Consider the following 18,755-nt stretch of genomic DNA (forward strand, 5'->3'; position numbering starts at 1 on the left):
CACAGAGCACTGCTCGCGCACCGCCCTCCAGGCGGGAGGCGGGAAGGAGCCGTGCGCGGGCAGAACGGTTTGGTGACGGCTCGGTGGCTCAGCGCGGGGCCCGCGGGTGTGGTGAGCGGCCGAGTGGGTGTCGGGGCGGTGCGGCCTGGTGAATGGGGCCGCGGAGGCTCCCGCGGTGTCGTCCTGCAGCAACGGGCGGCAGGAGATTGGGGACGGTGCCAGATGTGTGTGTGGGGGGGGGTGAAGACTACAACTCCCAGCATGCGTTTCGTTCGGGAGGCCTATTGCCGTGGTTGGCAGTATTGCATTTCGGGAGTTGTAGTCCGCGCTGAGGGCTAGTGGATGCTGGTAGCGCTGTCCCACAAAACCTCTAGTTACTAAAGACAGGGGAGAGGCAGGGCTTGTTTATAGGGCTAGGGGGGAATGGCTTTAAACTGACATAGGAAAAATGTAGATTAGATAGAGGGAAGAAACTCTTGCCTGTGAGGGTGGTGAGGCACTGGCACAGGATGCCCAGGGAAGCTGTGGCTGCCCCATCCCTGGCAGTGTTCAAGGCCAGGCTGGATGGAGCTTGGAGCAACCTGGTCTAGTGAAAGGTGTCCCTGCCCGTGGCAGGGGGTTGGCACTGGGTGTGCTTTAAGTTTCCTTCCAACCCAAAGCATTCTGTGACTCTATCATTTACCTGGTGTTCGTTGTGACTGTTGTCTGTCAAGCTGTGGTCCTCTGCGTGAAGGGAGAAGTGGCTGGGGGGGATGCAAAGAAAACTGAATACGTCTGAGTTGTTGTACTTAGAAAAGAAAAAGCTAGTGGGGTGTAACAGTTATTCTCTCCTGTGTGGCTCTTTCTTCCTCCATCTCTACAGCGAGTAAGAAATGAAAGTGTAGGTTTAAACTGCAGCAAGGAACATTATAATTAAGTGGTAGGGCAAAAAGTTCAGGTAATAAGATGACTGTACTAAACTGCATTACAAAGATAAAGAATTTCTATTGCTGGAGGCCTTTAGGAACAAATTAGACTGTTCAGTTTAGAAAAAAGTGTGAAACAGACAAAGACTCACCTAAAAGGCAAATGGAGATGAGTTTTTAGTGGTCCTGCACTTCAACAAGTATGCAAGATTTAAAAGGCTTAGGGTTAGAAAACATGCAAATGTTTGGACTCATTTAGCACTGGGTGTTTCCATCTCATTTTGCTTGTTAATGTGTGGTTGTACTATACGGACTGTAATTGGTGGGTTTTAACTTAGGTTTTGTTTACTCCTGCTTCATTTGTTTTATGGAAATGTCATGTATCTTGCAGTAAAATGGGGAAGCCCACTGGTGGGAGATCAGCAAAAAAGCCAGTTAAATCACAAAATCAACCAGGGCGTTCCAGCAAGAGAAAGGGAACAGATATAGAAGGAAGAAAACAAGGTCATAAAGGAAAGGTAATCGTTATTTTGTATCAAATTAGAAAAGTAACCAAAGGGGGTGGGAAGGGGGGGTAGGGACGGAAGAGGCATTTTTACGTATTTTTGAACTGGAATTTTTAGAGAATATTTCATTAACTAAACACAGTTCTCTTGAGGGAATGTCCAGTGCGAACAGGTCTTTTGACACCCAGCGCCTTACCTGCTTCCTGGTTTCTAGAATTTCTAGCTGTGTGCTACTGTGCCTGTGACAAGTAGAGGGAAGCATTGCCCAGTCATTAATAAAAGGGCAAGCTGGCTGTGCAGTTCTGAAGAGCTGCATAGCATCTGTGTGAAAAGAGTGATAAACTCGGACATCATTTAGCTCTATTTGTTCAGTTCTGGAGTATATTCCCTGCATGTCTCAGGATTGGCATAGGCAGCTTTTTGTTGGAGAGAGCTTGCTTAACCCTTGAACTTACGAATGGCATGAACTCAAGATGTGGTTAGATAGCCAAATACCTTGTGCATTTCTTATTTCATGATCTCATTCTTGGAACGGGAGGAATGAGGATGAGTGAATTGCTTTCCTCAACCTGCTTGAGATGAATTACTGTTTCTCAGTTCAAAAAGCCTTTTTTGTGGTGAGCATCAATAGACCTCTGTCAAGCACTGACATGCTTTCACAGCCTTTTTACAGTGGATTGCTAGTAGTAGATGATTCAAAATTACCACATTTGCTGCAAGTGTTTTTCTTCAGCAGGTCACTCAGACAGTGAAAAGGAAAGCTGAGGAAGACAGCGACTATTCCCCTGCAGGTAGGATTGTATTCTTTCTTTATGTTTCTTTATGTTTGTCTAATGCAAATTCAGTGTTTTAAAAAAACAATGAAAATTGCTGTTTTGAAATCCTAGATATATGAAGTGTCACTGAAGTAAGTTTCAAACTTTTCTTTCTGAACGGTAACAGTATTTGCAGCGCAGTCTTAGTTGGTGTGTATTCACAGAATCATAGAGTCATAGAATAGTTAGGGTTGGAAAGGACCTTAAGATCATCTAGTTCCAACCCCCCTGCCATAGGCAGGGACACCTCACACTAAACCATGTCACCCAAGGCTCTGTCCAACCAGGCCTTGAACACCGCCAGGGACTGAGCATTCACAACTTCCTTGGACAACCCATTCCAGTGCCTTATACTATATATGTGTTGTATATGCATGAATTAATCATATACTTCTGTTTGCAAGTAGCGTTCTTCTCTTATAAAATTCCACCACAAGCACCCAGAATATCTCTTCGCAGGTCATTGTCTTCTCTCTTAACCCTCTGTCTTAAGACTGGTGTGCTGTGTTGGATGTACAAATGAGATGAGGCCTCTGCTACACCAACTTTATGTCCTATGTATATACCCACTCTATTTTATTTCACTCCTGGTTTTCTTGCTTGTATTGCCAATGACTTTGGGAAATATCTGTTTAGAATGAAACTACTGTAATAAAGATACTTTTCTGGTTTGTGCTTTTTGAACAGCTTGTGACTTGAAAATAAGAAATACCACCTAATGTGGATAGATCTGACCTGATAGATTTGTGACATGGAAAAATCTTAACTGTTACACATTTGACTGTGATCTAAATGGAGTCACAAAGCTGTCTATCCATGTTTGACAAATCATATTTTTTTCCTTTTTTCCTTTGTATTAACAGGAGAAAAAGGTTTTCCAAAAAAAGTGAAGCTAACTAGTGCTAAAATAGGATCTTGGAAGACCCTCTCAGAGAACAGTAGGCAGTTTCTGGAAACTGTAATGGATTCAATAATACTGTAAGTGCCAGATATCCTGGTGGTTGGAATAAAGTAAAAACCATAATGTTGCTTGAACTGGAAAAGCTTTGCATTTTGGGGGAATGTGGCTATGTATATTTTGTCTGGTATAATATAATACTTCATATCTGAATTTAGAAACTGTTAGCTAGAGTTCTACATTCACCTAATCTGATGTACTCCGTGTACTTACAGGCTTTGCAATGAAAATTCTGCCTTTATTTTCTTTCCAGATCTATTTTGTGCCAACAAAGGGAGAGAAAAGGTGATGTTCAGGAGCACCTCAATTTACTGAAAGAAAGGTAAGAAATTATAATTAAAAAAAAAAAAAAAGAGAGAAGGGATTTAGTTTATCCAGTTGTTTTGTACCATGTTTACAGAATTGCTTCTGGGAGCATTTAGGAAATTTCCATTTAGGAAATCTTGGAAGGGGGACTTGGTGCAAAATCAATTGGGGAAATAGCTCAACAGTACGTTGATTGAAGTGGACAAGCAAATGTAGATGAAAGATCCACTTGAACTACTTCTGTATGAGTAACAGAACCGAGGAGGTATTCTTAAATGCTCCTTGAATCATCTTTGTACTCTTTATACAGGGTTTAACTTTGCAGGTAGCTATTTATTTTGTTATTATTTCATAAAAGTGGCGGGAGTAGTTATAGCTAAACTTTCTTAAATGCTAATTCATTTTATGGCTATTGAAGTTACTTCAAAGTGAATTGAAATTTTGTGCTGGAGCATAACTTGTAGCCTTTTTATGTCATTGTGGGAGTAGTTATGTACACTCTCTGAGAATTTTTGTCTGTGCGTGTATGTATTCTAGGCTCTTACCAGCATAGGGCCTAATCCTATATTTTCCTTTCTTTATTCTTACAGTGCTTCAAGATTCAAACATCAGGAGCTAGTTTTTCATAAATTGTTTTGTTTAAATGTTTAATTTGTAATATTTAATTTCTGAATTGCCAAACTTCTGCAATCTCATCTGAGATGCATGGCTATTTGGTGTACCTAACAGACTTCAAGTCTTCCTTGGAATTAGAAGGACCTTTGAGAGCAAGCTGAAACTCTTCTTCTGGTGTGAAACGATATAATGTTTCACAAAAGCACTTACAGATTTTACTAAAATGGTCTTTTTTGGAAGCAGTTAAAAATGCTGCTTTTAGAACTTAGTTTTACTTTGCAAGCAGAAAGGTTAGAACTGGGAAAATATTAGTTAATGTCAGTTTGCAGTCAGGGAGTGTACAGGCCATTGGGATAGAAACCACACAATGTCAATGTAATAGCAAAAGTCAGAGTGGTCAAATTTCTTGTTCGTAGTTTCTCCCTTAGACATCTATTCCACATGATTTTGGAAAACAATTTAAGACAGCTTTTTTTCCTGTTTGGATCCTTTCACTTCACTGGCAGTAATTGGGCTAAACTGAATTTAGTTTTTCTCAGAGAAGTCATTAGTAATTTTCTTCTTGCTTTGCAAAGAATTCCAAACAAATTATGCTCTTCTTTCTCTATAATAAAGAGTGCTGAGATGTTTCAGGACTTTAAAGGTGCCTCCACAGAAGCTGGGCAACCTGAAGAATCTCTCGAACCTTCAGATGGCGGAGAAACAAATGCTAAAGGCAAATGAAGAGTTTTTGGTACGACTGCAGGTATGAAAAGCAAGGAAGGGAAAAAAATATCTTGCCTATCTGCTGTTGCTCATTGTGTTGTAGCTTTTTAGTAGTTGGACTGCTGTCTGTGCCTGTGGTGTTGTGAGTTGTCATCCACTGCTCATCATTATCACTCACTTTCACTACAAAGCAGGGTATCTTTTTAGATGATTTTTCAGTGACTTGGATGATGCTGATTATCAGGATCTCATACACAAAAGACTTACCATCTCTAAGGTAAATTTTATTCTGGTTTTATGTTTGTTTTGTCTTAGGAAGAAATAAATGAAGCTAAGCAATCAGCAGACCGCAGGGAAGAAAATATACAGCAACTGCAGTACAAAATCCAGGTGCTCAAGAACCAGTTAGAGGAAGATGAAAAAAAGGCCAAGAAGGTATTCCCAATAGATGCTGTGGTTTAAGCTGAAAGTAGGACAATGCTGTTGAAAGTTTAGTTTTCAGAAATTGGATAACGACAGCCAGTTTATTTTCCTACTTGTGTGCCTGAAGTTTGGTTTTGGTTTAATTATTTTTTTTTTACTCTTTTTCTCTTTTTAGGTATTCCAGGAAAATGTCAGTGGAGCACTCCACCTTCCAGAACTCCCCAGGCACAGTTTACAGGCACCCACTTTGCAAGTGAGCATGGAATATATTTTCAGAGACGCCTTGGCTAGAGAAGGAAGGCAACAGTGTGCTTTTATCACTTAACCTCTGCCAGAAGGGGCAATTCTGAAAATTCTGAAATATAGCAGGTTTTTTATTCTTTCTTTTTTCATTTAGATCTATATGATTAAGTTTAAAAAAACAGAACAAAACCCTAAACCCCCTGCCATTTAAAAGATCACATGTCTTTTCCTAGGAACCCTGTGGTCTTAGGGAACCTGTAATGATTTGTGAAATATCTCTCTGTAACTGATGGAAGGAAGACTGTCTCATTCTGTGTCTTTAAATCGTTTTTATTTTAGCTGTATTCAGGTACAGCTAGGCTGCGTGAAAGTGAAATTTCCATTGGACTTGATGGAAACTGTTGTTTGTTGTCTTTTGTTTTTCTTTTAGGAAGAAATTTTGAAGATGGGAAATCAGAAAGGTCTTCTAAAGGATGTGAATGCTATTCAGCAGTCAACTGACTTGAAGAACTTGTTAACCTTCATTGAAAAGACCTATGAGAAGGTGGACTTTCTCTGAAAGACTGAAATATACATATATATATATATCAAATGGGAAGAAAAATAGAATTATCTCGTTTCTATATGGAGCCTCCTTTGAAGAAGATAATCTGGGCCAGCACTCTGTGTTACTGTAGAGCAGCAGGATGCTGATCATGGAAACAGTATTTTCTTCCTAGTGGCTTTACAGCTGTAACTGCTGAATTTCTGTTTCTGTGAATATTGATATACAAATATGTAGAGGCATTCTGCAACTGTAAAATAAGTGATCGATTAAGGTTTTGGGGTTGGGTTTCTTTTTTTGTACTTGTGATGACTTCTAATGATACTCTATACTATCTTAGGAGAAGGGAGCAATATGAATTCTTAGTTTGGGTATTTTTATAGGATGAGTAATACATTCCATTATATTTGGATATTTATTATCACATTTATAAATCAGTGCAGGTAGTATCTGTTACCAAACTAACGTTTGTTTTGGAGTTAAATCCACTTCAAATTTGAAACACAGATTTAAAATATGATTATCTGATGCTCAGTTGCAAATCTCCAGTTCAGCTTTCTTACCACTTTCAACTAAAAAAATCTCCATGGTAGGGGATTGAATAATTGCCTATCAAATATACAGGATTTTTTTACACTTTCATATTCATCAACTAAACCGGTGGGTGGTATTTTTTTTTTTTTTAATTGGGTTTTGTTATTTTGGGTTTTTATGGTTTTATGGTTTTTTGTGGGTTTTTTTTTGTTGGTTTTTTTTTTTCTTTATATGTGTATATATATATGTTTTGATGCAGATGGTTGAGAATGCAGGTAAGAGCATTATAGAGCAAAGCTCTAATCTTAGAGTTGTGTACTCACCTGATATTTTATTAACTGTCAGGTCATCTTCGGCTTCAGAGGATGAAAATAAAGTCGAAAGTCTCTTTTCCCATGCACTTTAATCTCTCCCCTATTTTTTCCATTATAGAGCTTCTCCCTTAAAAGATTAAGTGCCTTTTCCAGTCAAATTATCTACCGGAAGACAGCAGTGCTCTTTATGTCAACTTAACCCTCAAATACTTGGTCTTTTGTTTAGAAGCTGCTGATACTCCTAATGAGACTTAAGAGAATTATCTCTATTCTCCTATGAGAGATTAAAAGCCTCTCTGTAGTTGCTATATGTAGGGTCAGGAAAGCCAGACTAAGTACTTGTTTGGTTTATACGTACTTTGTATCACATGAAAAAATATATAAATATTTAGAAATAATAGAATCTTGATGAAGGACAAGGGGAATATTTACTGACATAACCACTGCTCGTTGTAACTTAACACAGAGTATTTCAGGATTTTACTGCATGCCAGCTATCTTATTTTTTGTTAACCAAAAGATATACTCCTTTGCTTTCAGTAAGGGTGATTTACTTGCAAACAATTTACTATGTGGGTTCTGAACTTCCTGAACCACATAAATGCCTTTTTTTCTTAAAAATAAAAAATAAATGTATGGAGTATTTGTTCTCAGTCTGAAAGTACTTGAGGTGGTAAGAACTGTCCTTAAGTAAAAGTAGGTAAAAGTAGTTGTGTATTTAAACACATATCGAAGTTGCCTTTAGGTATAGTTGCATATATGTTGATGTGCTGTGACACAGAGGCAATTTTCCTCTTGATAACGGTGAGCAAACGGAGTACAAGATTCAAGAATATTTGATAAAAGGGCAACTAGAGGAAAAAGAATGAATTTACAAAGTAATTTATGTTCTCCACCTATTCCACTTTTATGCGGAGTTTGGTTTAATACATGTCATTTTGACCTGGGTTGAGGTTTAGACAGAGAGCACCACCACGAATGCTCATTGACTGCATGGTGGGAGAGTAGGAAGGAAAATAAGGATTTACGTGTCCCTGGGGGACGCTTCCTATCTGCACTCAGCAGATACCCAGTGATGGGTAAAGCTTTGGTTTGGGGAAAATTCTTTCTTCAATTTCTATTCCAGAAACTTACTATATTTCACAGTCAATAGAATTAGGACAAGCAATACATACAAATGAGGTGACCATCATCATGCTCAGTGAGGGAAGGGACCCTTGTGCACCCCATAGTAGGCAATGATGTTCATTGCACCGGTACTCGGCTGATGAGCCCTGATGTCTCTGGATGGCATCCTGAGAATGCTGGGCCTGAAGCAGGAGTACCACTCAACTCCCCTGCTGCCTATGGGGAGACAAGAGAGCCAGAAGCTTGAAGAAGCATCAGCCTAGGGCTGTTTTGGCTCTCAGGCAATTCTAACTTACTTTTACTGTTGTCAGGCAGTGGGAGCCCTCTGACAGCTGGAATTTGCAGATAGTGTTTATGCAATGTTTAATAGCAAGTCAGAAAGTTCATTACAAATGTGCCATTTATTTGCCATGAGGGCATACTTTATTTATTGAGATAAATGTGTTTTGTTTGAGGTTAATAGGAGCAAGAAATGCAAACATCTGATTTGCTTTGAGTACTTTGATACGAGAAAGGAAAACTTTAGGAAATTACATATAATCACCAACTTCTAATCACTTTTCTACAGTGATTCCCTCTTTCAGACCTTGCCTTCAGTGAAACTCCATCTATTTTCATAAATGTTTTTAACATTTAAAGTTCAGGGGCAGAGAATAAAGAAAATGTTTTTATTCCTGGTAAAGCTAATAAAAAAAATCTTATAGTATTTTCCTTTCCATCAAACAACTTTGTGAATCCAGAAACTAAAACAAACAGATCTAGATGAGAAGTTTACTACTTATTCTAAAAATTAGAGTTAGATGAATTCAAAAGGAGGGCAAATTTGGACATGAAAATAAAAATCATAGAATCATAGAAAAGTTAGGGTTGGAAAGGACCTCAAGATCATCTAGTTCCAACTCCCCTGCCATGGACAGGGACACCTCACACTAAACCATGTCACCCAAGGCTCTGCCCAGTCTGGCCGTAAACATCGCCAGGGATGGAGTATTCACAACTTCCTTGGGCAACCCATTCCAGTGCCTCACCACCCTCACAGTAAAGAATTTCCTCCTTATATCCAATCTAAACTTCCCCTGTTTAAGTTTTAACCCGTTACCCCTTGTCCTGTCACTACAGTCCCTGACGAAGAGTCCCTCCCCAGCATCCCTATAGGCCCCCTTCAGGTACTGGAAGGCTGCTATGAGGTCTCCACGCAGCCTTCTCTTCTCCAGGCTGAACAGCCCCAACTTCCTCAGCCTATCTTCATACGGGTAGTGCTCCAGTCCCCTGATCGTCCTCGTGGCCCTCCTCTGGACTTGTTCCAGCAGTTCCATGTCCTTTTTATGTTGACGACACCAGAACTGCACACAATACTCCAGGTGAGGTCTCACAAGAGCAGAGTAGAGGGGCAGGATCACCTGCTTGGACCTGCTGGTCACACTCCTTTTGATGCAGCCCAGGATACGGTTGGCTTTCTAGGCTGCGAGCGCACACTGAAGCCGGCTCATGTTCATTTTCTCATCGACCAGCACCCCCAAGTCCTTCTCTGCAGGGCCGCTCTGAATCTCTTCTTTGCCCAGTCTGTAGCTGTGCCTGGGATTGCTCCGACCCAGGTGTAGGACCTTGCACTTGTCGTGGTTGAACTTCATAAGGCTGGCATCAGCCCACCTCACAAGCGTGTCAAGGTCCCTCTGGATGGCATCCCTTCCCTCCAGCGTATCAACTGAACCACACAGCTTGGTGTCATCAGCAAACTTGCTGAGGGCGCACTCAATCCCACTGTCCATGTCAGCGACAAAGATGTTAAACAAGACCGGTCCCAACACCGATCCCTGAGGGACACCACTTGTTACCGGTCTCCAGCCGGACATCGAGCCATTTACCACAACTCTTTGTGTGCGGCTGTCCAGCCAGTTCTTTATCCACCGAGTGGTCCATCCATCAAATTGATATCTCTCCAATTTAGAGAGAAGGATGTCGTGTGAGACAGTGTCAAACGCTTTGCACAAGTCCAGGTAGATGACATCAACTGCTTTACCCTTATCCATCAATTCTGTAGCCCCATCATAGAAGGCCACCAAATTGGTCAGGCAGGATTTCCCCTTAGTGAAGCCATGCTGGCTGTCACCAAGCACCTTGTTGTACTTCATGTGCCTTAGCATGCCTTCCAGGAGAATGTGCTCCAAGATTTTGCCAGGCACAGAGGTGAGACTGACTGGTCTGTAATTCCCTGGGTCTTCCATTTTCCCCTTCTTGAAAATGGGGGTTATATTTCCCTTTTTCCAGTCGTTGGGAACTTCTCCTGACTGCCATGATTTTTCACATATGATGGCCAGTGGCTTAGGAACTTCATTCGCCAGCTCCTTCAGGACCCGCGGATGGATTCCATCAGGTCCCATGGACTTGTGCGCGTTCAGATTTTTAAGATGGTCGCGAATCAGATCCTCTCCTACAGTGGGCCCAAGGTCTTCATTCTCACAGTCCCTGCGTCTGCCTTCTAAGAACTGGGTGGTGCAGTCAGAGCCTTTGCCAGTGAAGACCGAGAAGTCTTCAGAACCTCAGCGTTCTCCAAATCCTGTGTAGCCAGTTGTCCCGAAAGCTTCCTCAGGGGGCCTATTTTGTCCCTAGTCTGTTTTTTGTTTGCTACATACCTGTAGAATCCCTTCTTGTTATCCTTAACATCCCTGGCTAGGTTTAATTCTAACTGGGCCTTAGCCTTCCTAACCTGGTCCCTAGCTTCCCGGACAACATCCCTGTACCGAGCATTTATTATAGATGTTGGCAACTGACTGGGTGTGTTGGGATGGAATGATGCCCCCCTCCCCCAACACCTCTAGTTTAAAGCCTCCTTGACCAGTCTGGCTAACCTCCTACCAAAACTGCTCTTCCCCTTCTTTACCAGAGCAGCTTCACCAGCCCCCAGTAGATCTGGCCTCCTAACTTCAGTCTTATGTTCAAGACACCCAAACCCCTGACTATGACACCACCCTTTTAACCATCTATTGACCTGGCCAATCCTAGCTTTTTCTTGGTCCTCCCCCATGTCCTGGAGAATTGACAAAAAGACTATCTGAGCACCGGAGCCCCTAACCACCTCTCCCAGGGCTCTGTAGTCTTTCTTTATGGTCCCCAGTCTACTACTACCTATATCCCTAGCACCCACATGGATCACCAGGAGCGGGTAATAGTCCGTGGAACTTACTAGAGCAGGCAGCCTCTCTGTAACATCCCTGATCCGTGCCCCTGGTAGGCAGCACACCTCCCTTGAGACGGGGTCAGGCCGACAGATGAGTGCTTCTGTCCCTTTCAAAGTAGAGTCCCCTATTACTACGACCCGCCGCTTTTTCTTTGTAGCGCCAGTAGAGATCTTTACCCATGCATAATCCGGCTGTTTGTGGTGCAAGTGCGTTTCCTCGTTAGTCTCCTGCAGGACAGCAAAGCAGTTCTGTGTGGGGACAACAGATTTAGGAGGAAGCCCCTTGCTTTTAATTGTCCTTTTCCTCCTTCTTTTGTTATTTTTCTTTGTCACTAATTCCCAACTTCCCGGGTTGGCGGCCTCCTTCTTTCCTTCATGAGCTGGAGGGGAAGCTTGAGGCCCCCGCACAGTATGGGGCTGGAGCAAGCAGCCCCGCTTCCTCTCAGCTACCCTGACATCTTGCAGCCCGCTAATAGCATTCTGCAGCTCAGCCACCTCCTGCAGGAGGGCCTCCGCCAGGGAGCACCGAGCACAGCCCTGCCCGTCGTGCTCCTTTCCCTCACAAGCCCAGTGCAGGCACTCTCTACACCCCGAGCTCTGCACTGCAGCCTCCCCTCTCACCGGCTCTGTCTGGGTGCCTACGCTGCCACCGCCGGGGCAGCCAGAGCAGAGCTCCCAGGCCGGGCCCTGCCCACACGACGGGTGCTCACCATCCCGCTCGCCTGCCCGCGCCAACTGCCCCGGCCCGCTCTGTTCGCCGCGCTCCCTGGGGCAGGTTTTTACCCCCTCAGGGCTGGTGCCGCTGCTCCTGGCTCCGCCCCCTGTGAGTCCCTGCTCGCGTCCGCGGAGCTGCCGGCTCTTGGGCAGGTTCTGTCGAGGGCTTGAGGCTCCCGCGGTGGCTCTGGCCGCTCTGAGCTGAGGCTCCTGGACGCTGATCTCTCCCCAGCTCCGGTGTTAAAGGCGTCCTCTCTCGAGCTACTCACCTCAGCAATTCTGTGGTACGGAATACCGATTTGGCTAGTTTGGGTCAGGTGTCCTGCCTCTGCTTCCTCCTGGCTTCTTGTGCCCCTCCTCACTGGCAGAGAATGAAAGACTGGGAAGACCATGACCAGGGTAAATACTGCTTAACAACAACCAAAACACTGGTGTGTTATCAGCATTATTCTCATACTAAAGTAAAAACGCAGCAGTGCACCAGCTACTAGGAAGAAAATAAACTCTATCTCAGCCAAAACCGGGACAAGCATAAGTAAGGATAAATATTTGCTGATTAAAAGGGACTGGAACTACAACAGAGTGAGATATCTGATATTCAGCTCTACTGGTTTGTTAAATGTGTTTTGTCAAAGATAGGTTCTCTAAAGAAATGTAGCCATAATTGTAAGAACTGAAAGGAAATCGTAAATGTTTTCATATAGCCATAAAAGTTGGAATAAATGAGAAGAGATTCAGTTATCTCCTGCTATTTAACTAGGAAAGCTTCTTTGATCATTTTTGTACAGGGTTTTGAGGTGTTCTACAAAAGTGACTTGTATATAATCATGGAATTCATCTCTGTTTTGGAGAAGAGTCTTGTTAGTCCTTAGGAGGAATCCAAGGTGTGGGAAGATGTACATCTACAAAAGTGAAAGATGTTAGGTGGAATTTACAGGCCAGAGGTCTGAAAATACTACAGAAACAAATTAATAATAGTTTTGTGCCTGTTTTGCAAATACAAAGACTTAACATGAACATGAAAGTGACTGAATGAATTCATGGTAAAAAATCGGTCAAAGACCACTGAATACATGAAAAACTCTCAGCCCCAAATTACTATTTTGCAGATATAGAGTAGATGTCAGACTCAAACACTTGTAACTTGCCGCTACGGAGATGGAAATGTTTTCTAGCAATTTTTTTTATTGTTTTAGCCACCTCTTCTGCTAACATTTTTTTCTGTTTCAAAACCTGAAGGGGCAGAAATTAGTTTGGTGTGTGGCAGCATTTACATGCAAGTATCAGAAAGTATTTATTACTCATTGAGACATTTCAGTATAGCAAAAGCACAGTAAAATTGGTTTTGTATCAAGGCTCCTTGTACAGGTATACCACATACTCTATAGCTTCTTCCTGCCCTGTGTTCTGAGAATACTTTATTGCCTGGTCACTTTATACATGTGAACCATATCTTAGGGGAATGCTGAGCTTGCTGTTTATGCGCTAGGCAGTCTGATTTTTTCAGTCCAGATTTAGCAGTTTTCAAAATATAGCTTAAGTATGCCTCCAACACAAGAAAGACATGGAGCTGCTGGAGCAAGTCCAGAGACCACTAAGGTGCTCTGGGGGCTGGAGCATATGTGCTATGAAGACAGGCTGAGAGAGCTGGGCTTGTTCAGCCTGGGAAAGAGAAAGCTCCAGGAAGACATTAGAGCAGCTTTCAGTGCCTAAAAGGACGACAAGAAAGCTGGAGAGAGGCTTTTCATAAGGTCATGGAGTGATAGATCAAGGGATAATGCTTTAAACAGGAAAAGGGTAGATTTAGATTAGGTCTTAGGAATTAATTCTTTACTATGAGGGTGGTGAGGCCCTGGCACAGGTTGCCTGGAGAAGCTGTGGCTGACCCGTCCTTGGCAGTGTTCAGTGCCAGGCTGGACAGGGCTTTGAGCAACCTGGTCTAGTGGAAGGTGGAAGGAGCATTGAACTAGATGGTCTTTAAGGTCCCTTCCAACCCAAACCATTCTATGATTCTGAGATTCTACACATACAGTGATACAAGCTTCACCTTTAAGAAATGTTAGAAATGTTGGTATGGAGTTTTATCCTTGAAGAATTTCTGCTAGGCATTTTCACCACTGTGTGCACTTACTTTACCCTTTGCTGGTTACTGTTTAATGGGTTATGTCTAAATTAGTCCTGTGCATTGGCAGAGATGTCTGGAGGCATAAGTCCAGTTAGAAACAGAAACTCAAACACTGCCTTGAATTTTGAGACTGGGAGGAAGTGGGAAAAGGATGATAGTGGCTCAGCCTTTCCCTTTTCTCTTTATGGAAGATGTTAGAGATGCCAGGTCCTGAGTTCAATGGATCTCACTAACATGCATACAATTCTGGACTAAATTAGTTCTTAGTTCCTCTGGTACTGTTGTTCATGTTTGTATAGTAGTTTTGAATCAGGACAACATCTATCATTTTCTTTGCAGTAGATTGTACTAGTATTTGTATGTATCTCTCTGTATGTGTCTGTATTTGGCTGCATGTGTAAAGAACCAAGGTCTGCCTTGGAGGTAAGGGAAGACAAAGTATAGTTGTGTGGGTATATGACCTGTGCAGTATAAGAGACCGATTCCTGGCTTGTTTGCTTGATGAGAGTTTGCATAGGTGTAGGGGCACATATGTCAGTGGACTGTTACTGTATTTTGTACTAAATGTATGCATTTTTTGTTTCTGAATCAGAAATGAATCCAATAAAAACTCTGGGAAGGTAGTATAGTGTAACCTTGTAGGGCTTTGGTTGGATGGAAAACACAATGGTGAAGAGGTCCAGGTCTGAGATGGAAACTCCTAAGGGAGGGTGAGAGGTGAACTCTGCAAGAGCCTCATCACATGTACTTTGTTAAGAGCTTGATCCCAGTGAGAGTGAAAAAAGACAGTACGTCCCCAAGGAATAACAGACAAATACAATTGATTAACTAATCATTTAATTTATGCATCTAATTAGCAACAGATTTGAATACAAATGTTAAATTTTGTAGACAAATGTTCAGTAAATGGCCTTAAAATAAATTTGTCTTTCAGGAATGAAGTACAAAAAATATTATTCTGAAAGAGGTAGTACTGCATATCTGTAAGACAGTCTTCAAAGTTTTGCTCACCCACCGGTGTTGACATTTGGTTAGTTTAAATAAGAAATAATTGCTAAAAAGCTGATATAATACTGATAAAACTTTTTATTTCTTTAAGTCCAACTTACTTGTTTTATTTAATTAAAATTTAATCCATCTGTACTTAATATCTTATAAAAAGATTTTGAAGTTTTCACTTAGAAAACCACCAATCGCAGTGGCTTCAGTCAGTTTGACTCTTACAAAGAAAGGTACCTCTTTTCTGGTTAGGACTGGAAACAGAAAATATGTTTTAAAGTTTGGCTGACCTAATCTCCAAAATGCTTCTAATTTGAGAAGTATGAACAATCTTCTAAGGTTTCTTCTGAGAATGGCAGAAACCTAAGAAAGAGCTTTCAGAATCCTGATGGTGGAATTTAATTTCAAGTTGAAAGTTTCATACAGCTGCTGCCATTTAACTATTCCCCCCCCCCAGATATTTTTGTGCACAGTTTAATAAATGAATGAATTTTTACTCACTTTAAAAAAACCCAACAGCTTATATCAGGGTATTTGAACTAGATGATGTAAAAGTTCTTTCCAACCCTAACAATTTTATGATTGTATGATTCTATATAAGCTTTTTTATGTAAAAAGAAGTCACACTGAGACCAAAGATAACTCAAAAAAAGTGTTATTGGGAGAGAGTAAAACATTGTCAATGTTTATGAGAACAAAAAGAAATGCTAGTCATCGTGAATCTCAAATTTAGAGTAGTTGTATTTTAACTTCTGGTTTCAACCCCATCCTCAACGCTTATCCTCCACCTTGTGTCTAGTTTAACTCCTTGTTTTTGTTTTCTGCCAGTGTGTGGCTCCCTCATTGATGAGCAAAATAGTTTTTAGCAAAACATTTTAAGCTGTAAGGCTGGACACCTCTCCTTAGTGTCCAGTAACATATTACACAGAAGCTGTGTACAAAAGAAGCTCTATGGAGTCAGGGCATTCAAAGCTTTGATTAATTTAGAAATAACCAACCAAAGAAAATACCCTTAGACAGAGAACCAAATGCCGCTAGCATCTGAAGTATGGAGGCGAGAAATTAGGGTAAAGAACCTTAGAAGAAACAAGCCATACAATTCAAGGACACAGTCATATTAAAAAGAAAATAATGTTTAAAGCCAGCAACTCTGTATTTAATTTCCTGATGACACATCTTTGTACACCGTCTGTTGCATAGAGAGAGTCTGTTCAGGGTGACAAACAGTCTGAAACAAGATGTCCAAACTTCATGAAGGGTGGTCTAACTATAAGGCCTGGATTCATCTGTCCTTAGCTGAGGCACTTTTCTAAGGCTTGTAGAAAATGAATGAATTTTGGTTTGTGCCTGATCAGCATCTCTCCATCATAGCAGAGTGGAAAACACAGGAGGAAAGCAAACACATATGGATCATAGACTCATAGAATTTCTAAAGTGTTTAAAGGAAAAATGCATCAGCAGAAATTAAAATATCTGTTAAGAGAGGAGCTTCTTTCCCTCTTTGATCTGTTAAATAAGACTTGAAATAAGTTGGTAATATAAAACAGTCTTGAAAGTTCATCTTCTGCAGCTTGTCCTTCTGAATCAACAGTGTCTGTTTCTGGGTCTGATTAAAGCCTAGAGGCACTGTGATCCTTCTGTTAGATTTCCATCTCCCATCCATTTCCTCTCAGCGGATTACCACAGGTAGGTAGGCATAGATGTGTAGCTCTGGTCCCAACTACAGGCAACTCTGAGCTCCTTCAGATATCTCAGTTTTTTGTCTCTCTTAATTGAGCAGCCATTATCATTACTCCTAGGGTGGAGTTAATTTACCTTAATTTAGCTTCACTTTTCTTCTTTCTGCTTTTTCTTGTTTTAGGAGGCAGTGACTTCAAAAGTAGTGACTCACCACACAGAAGTTCTCCACTGAGTCTTCTGTAGGTTGAATACAGTTGCTTTCTGATCAGTTCCTAAGAACTCATGTTTTTTCTTGGAGCTAGCATTTAGTTCAGCTTGTGTCTTTTGACATTAACAGTACTACAATCCACTTATTAATGTTGGACAAAATAAGAAGTATTATGTTGTTACCTTTTCTTTTTGTATCCCTACTCAATTCCCCTATTGTGTCTTGAAACAATCTAAATAAGTCTATGCCAAGATTCAATTTTTTTTCACCATTTCACTTTCTTCTCTCTTTCAATAAACATAGTAACAAATAATCTTAGTAATCACTACCTTCTGTGCTTTGGCATGGAAATTATTTCAACATTTTCTTTCTTGTCATAACCAGTCTTTGAAATACAGAGCATTTTCTCCCCCGTTCAAAACCAGGACAACACACTTTCTGAAGAAGTTAATCTGGGATGCTCTGGTGAAAAGCTTATTAGATTCTAAATAAGTAATATCAATCTGTATCTTCTTGATTACACTTAAGCAGTTCCTATGCAGTCACATATGCGACTGTAACTCAGAAATATTGCAGTTATGTATGGTATCCTGTGGTAGGCTTGAAACACAAAAGTCGTTTCAATGGCTATATTGATTCAGTGGTGACAAAAGTAAAATATAGGTAATTTTGTAGAGCAGTTTGTGGTGGGTTTTTCTGATGAACAAATATATTGGAAGGATCTCATTAATTCATCTGAGTTTGGTATAATAACTATGTATTCTGCAATCAAGCTTGTTTTATATTTAAAAATTATAGCTACCTACAGCTCCTTGTTGAAAACCTAGTGTGGTTAGGACAATACTTGTAAGTTGTTTTTTAGCATTAGAAACCTGAAAGAGCATCATTAGGGCAAATATTACAGATTAATACTTTTTCTACATGGTAGCTTCAAATCTGCTGTGCTCATCATAGTTGTTGGAGTGAATTTCATGTGATTTTTTCTCTTCTGGAACCTGCCATGAAAATCAGAGAAGAGTTCAGTTGATGAGATATAGACTTTTGCCATATAAGGAGACCAAAGTGCACCAAGAATACCACTGTATTTGTATAGATTATGCTTCTGTTTATTAACATTGATGCAGCCTGACAAGAACCACCAGTTCTGAATTCTGAGGGATGAAATAAGGATTTTCTTGGTAGAAGAATCCCTTAACACTGATGTTAGCTATGAGAGTTCAAAATTAATATCTACAATTTTCAAAGAGCTCTAGAGGAATAAGGTGACCATCTCTAATGAAATGTAAAATAAAGTTGTATGCTATCAATGTCTCTTCCCATTGCCTGATAAATCTCACTTAGAATATTTCTGAGCACATTTAAGAACTTTAATATTCCTAACATTTTTATTAATTACATATGACAGCCTATTTCAGGTTTTGCCAAAAAAAAACAGTGCTTTGACTTTCCCAAAGTCAAATGGAGAATGACTTGCAGAGCTGTTATTAATAATTGGTTTTTTTCTGATTGTCATTGCTACAGCTGAACTTTTGGCTCACAACTTCCCCTTAGACTGCAAACTCTCTCTGACCAAAAGCCAGATAGAGTGGCTGGTTCATAGTGGAGTTTAATTAATGAAAAAACTAACAAAATATACCTCTGTTTCACAATATATAATTTAAAGGGAATGTATATCATGTATTTCTTCCAGAGTTTGTCCTGGCATAAAGGATAAAATTCAGATTTCCCAAATTAAGAACCTGTCATTGGTCTATAATGAAGGGAGATGCAGAAAGCCTACAAATGGTACAGGGAATTTCTTAAGTTAGCCAAGAAGAAATACATGTCTGAGTTTCTGCTCTGCACTTGATTGTCA

At 40.8% G+C, this 18,755-nt stretch overlaps 2 protein-coding genes across 5 annotated transcripts in view; one reads left to right on the plus strand and one right to left on the minus strand.

Moving 5' to 3' along the window:
* The first annotated feature begins 12 nt into the window (after window positions 1-12).
* On the plus strand, window positions 13-7,508 carry CENPQ (centromere protein Q). 3 transcript variants are annotated; one of them, XM_065681826.1, is made up of 9 exons: window positions 13-123; window positions 1,297-1,423; window positions 2,145-2,202; window positions 3,090-3,204; window positions 3,438-3,506; window positions 4,721-4,850; window positions 5,126-5,245; window positions 5,409-5,486; window positions 5,907-7,508. In XM_065681826.1, the coding sequence occupies exons 2-9, from the start codon at window positions 1,301-1,303 to the stop codon at window positions 6,033-6,035; spliced, it is 822 nt and encodes a 273-aa protein (XP_065537898.1). In that variant the 5' UTR covers window positions 13-123; window positions 1,297-1,300; the 3' UTR covers window positions 6,036-7,508. The 3 variants fall into 3 exon arrangements, with proteins under 3 accessions (XP_065537898.1, XP_065537897.1, XP_065537899.1); XM_065681825.1 differs by having other exon boundaries at window positions 13-111; XM_065681827.1 differs by having other exon boundaries at window positions 13-111; window positions 2,148-2,202.
* Window positions 7,509-14,833: 7,325 nt separating this feature from the next.
* Window positions 14,834-18,755, minus strand: part of RHAG (Rh associated glycoprotein) — a 30,251-nt gene continuing 26,329 nt past the window's right edge. For both annotated transcript variants that reach the window (XM_065681828.1, XM_065681829.1), the window contains one exon: window positions 14,834-17,895. In XM_065681828.1, the coding sequence (XP_065537900.1) occupies window positions 17,818-17,895 (78 nt within the window). In that variant the 3' untranslated portion in view covers window positions 14,834-17,817. The remainder of the gene's footprint in view (window positions 17,896-18,755) is intronic.

This window comes from Lathamus discolor, chromosome 5, assembly GCF_037157495.1.
Source record: "Lathamus discolor isolate bLatDis1 chromosome 5, bLatDis1.hap1, whole genome shotgun sequence".
In the NCBI taxonomy this organism is placed as follows: domain Eukaryota; kingdom Metazoa; phylum Chordata; class Aves; order Psittaciformes; family Psittacidae; genus Lathamus; species Lathamus discolor.

Coding starts and splice junctions, on each gene's coding strand:
- CENPQ (XM_065681826.1), top strand. CDS start 1,301: ATGGGGAAGCCCACTGGTGGGAGATCAGCAAAAAAGCCAGTTAAATCA. Junction 2,203..3,089: donor CAGCGACTATTCCCCTGCAG/GTAGGATTGTAT, acceptor TTGTATTAACAG/GAGAAAAAGGTTTTCCAAAA. Junction 4,851..5,125: donor AGTTTTTGGTACGACTGCAG/GTATGAAAAGCA, acceptor GTTTTGTCTTAG/GAAGAAATAAATGAAGCTAA.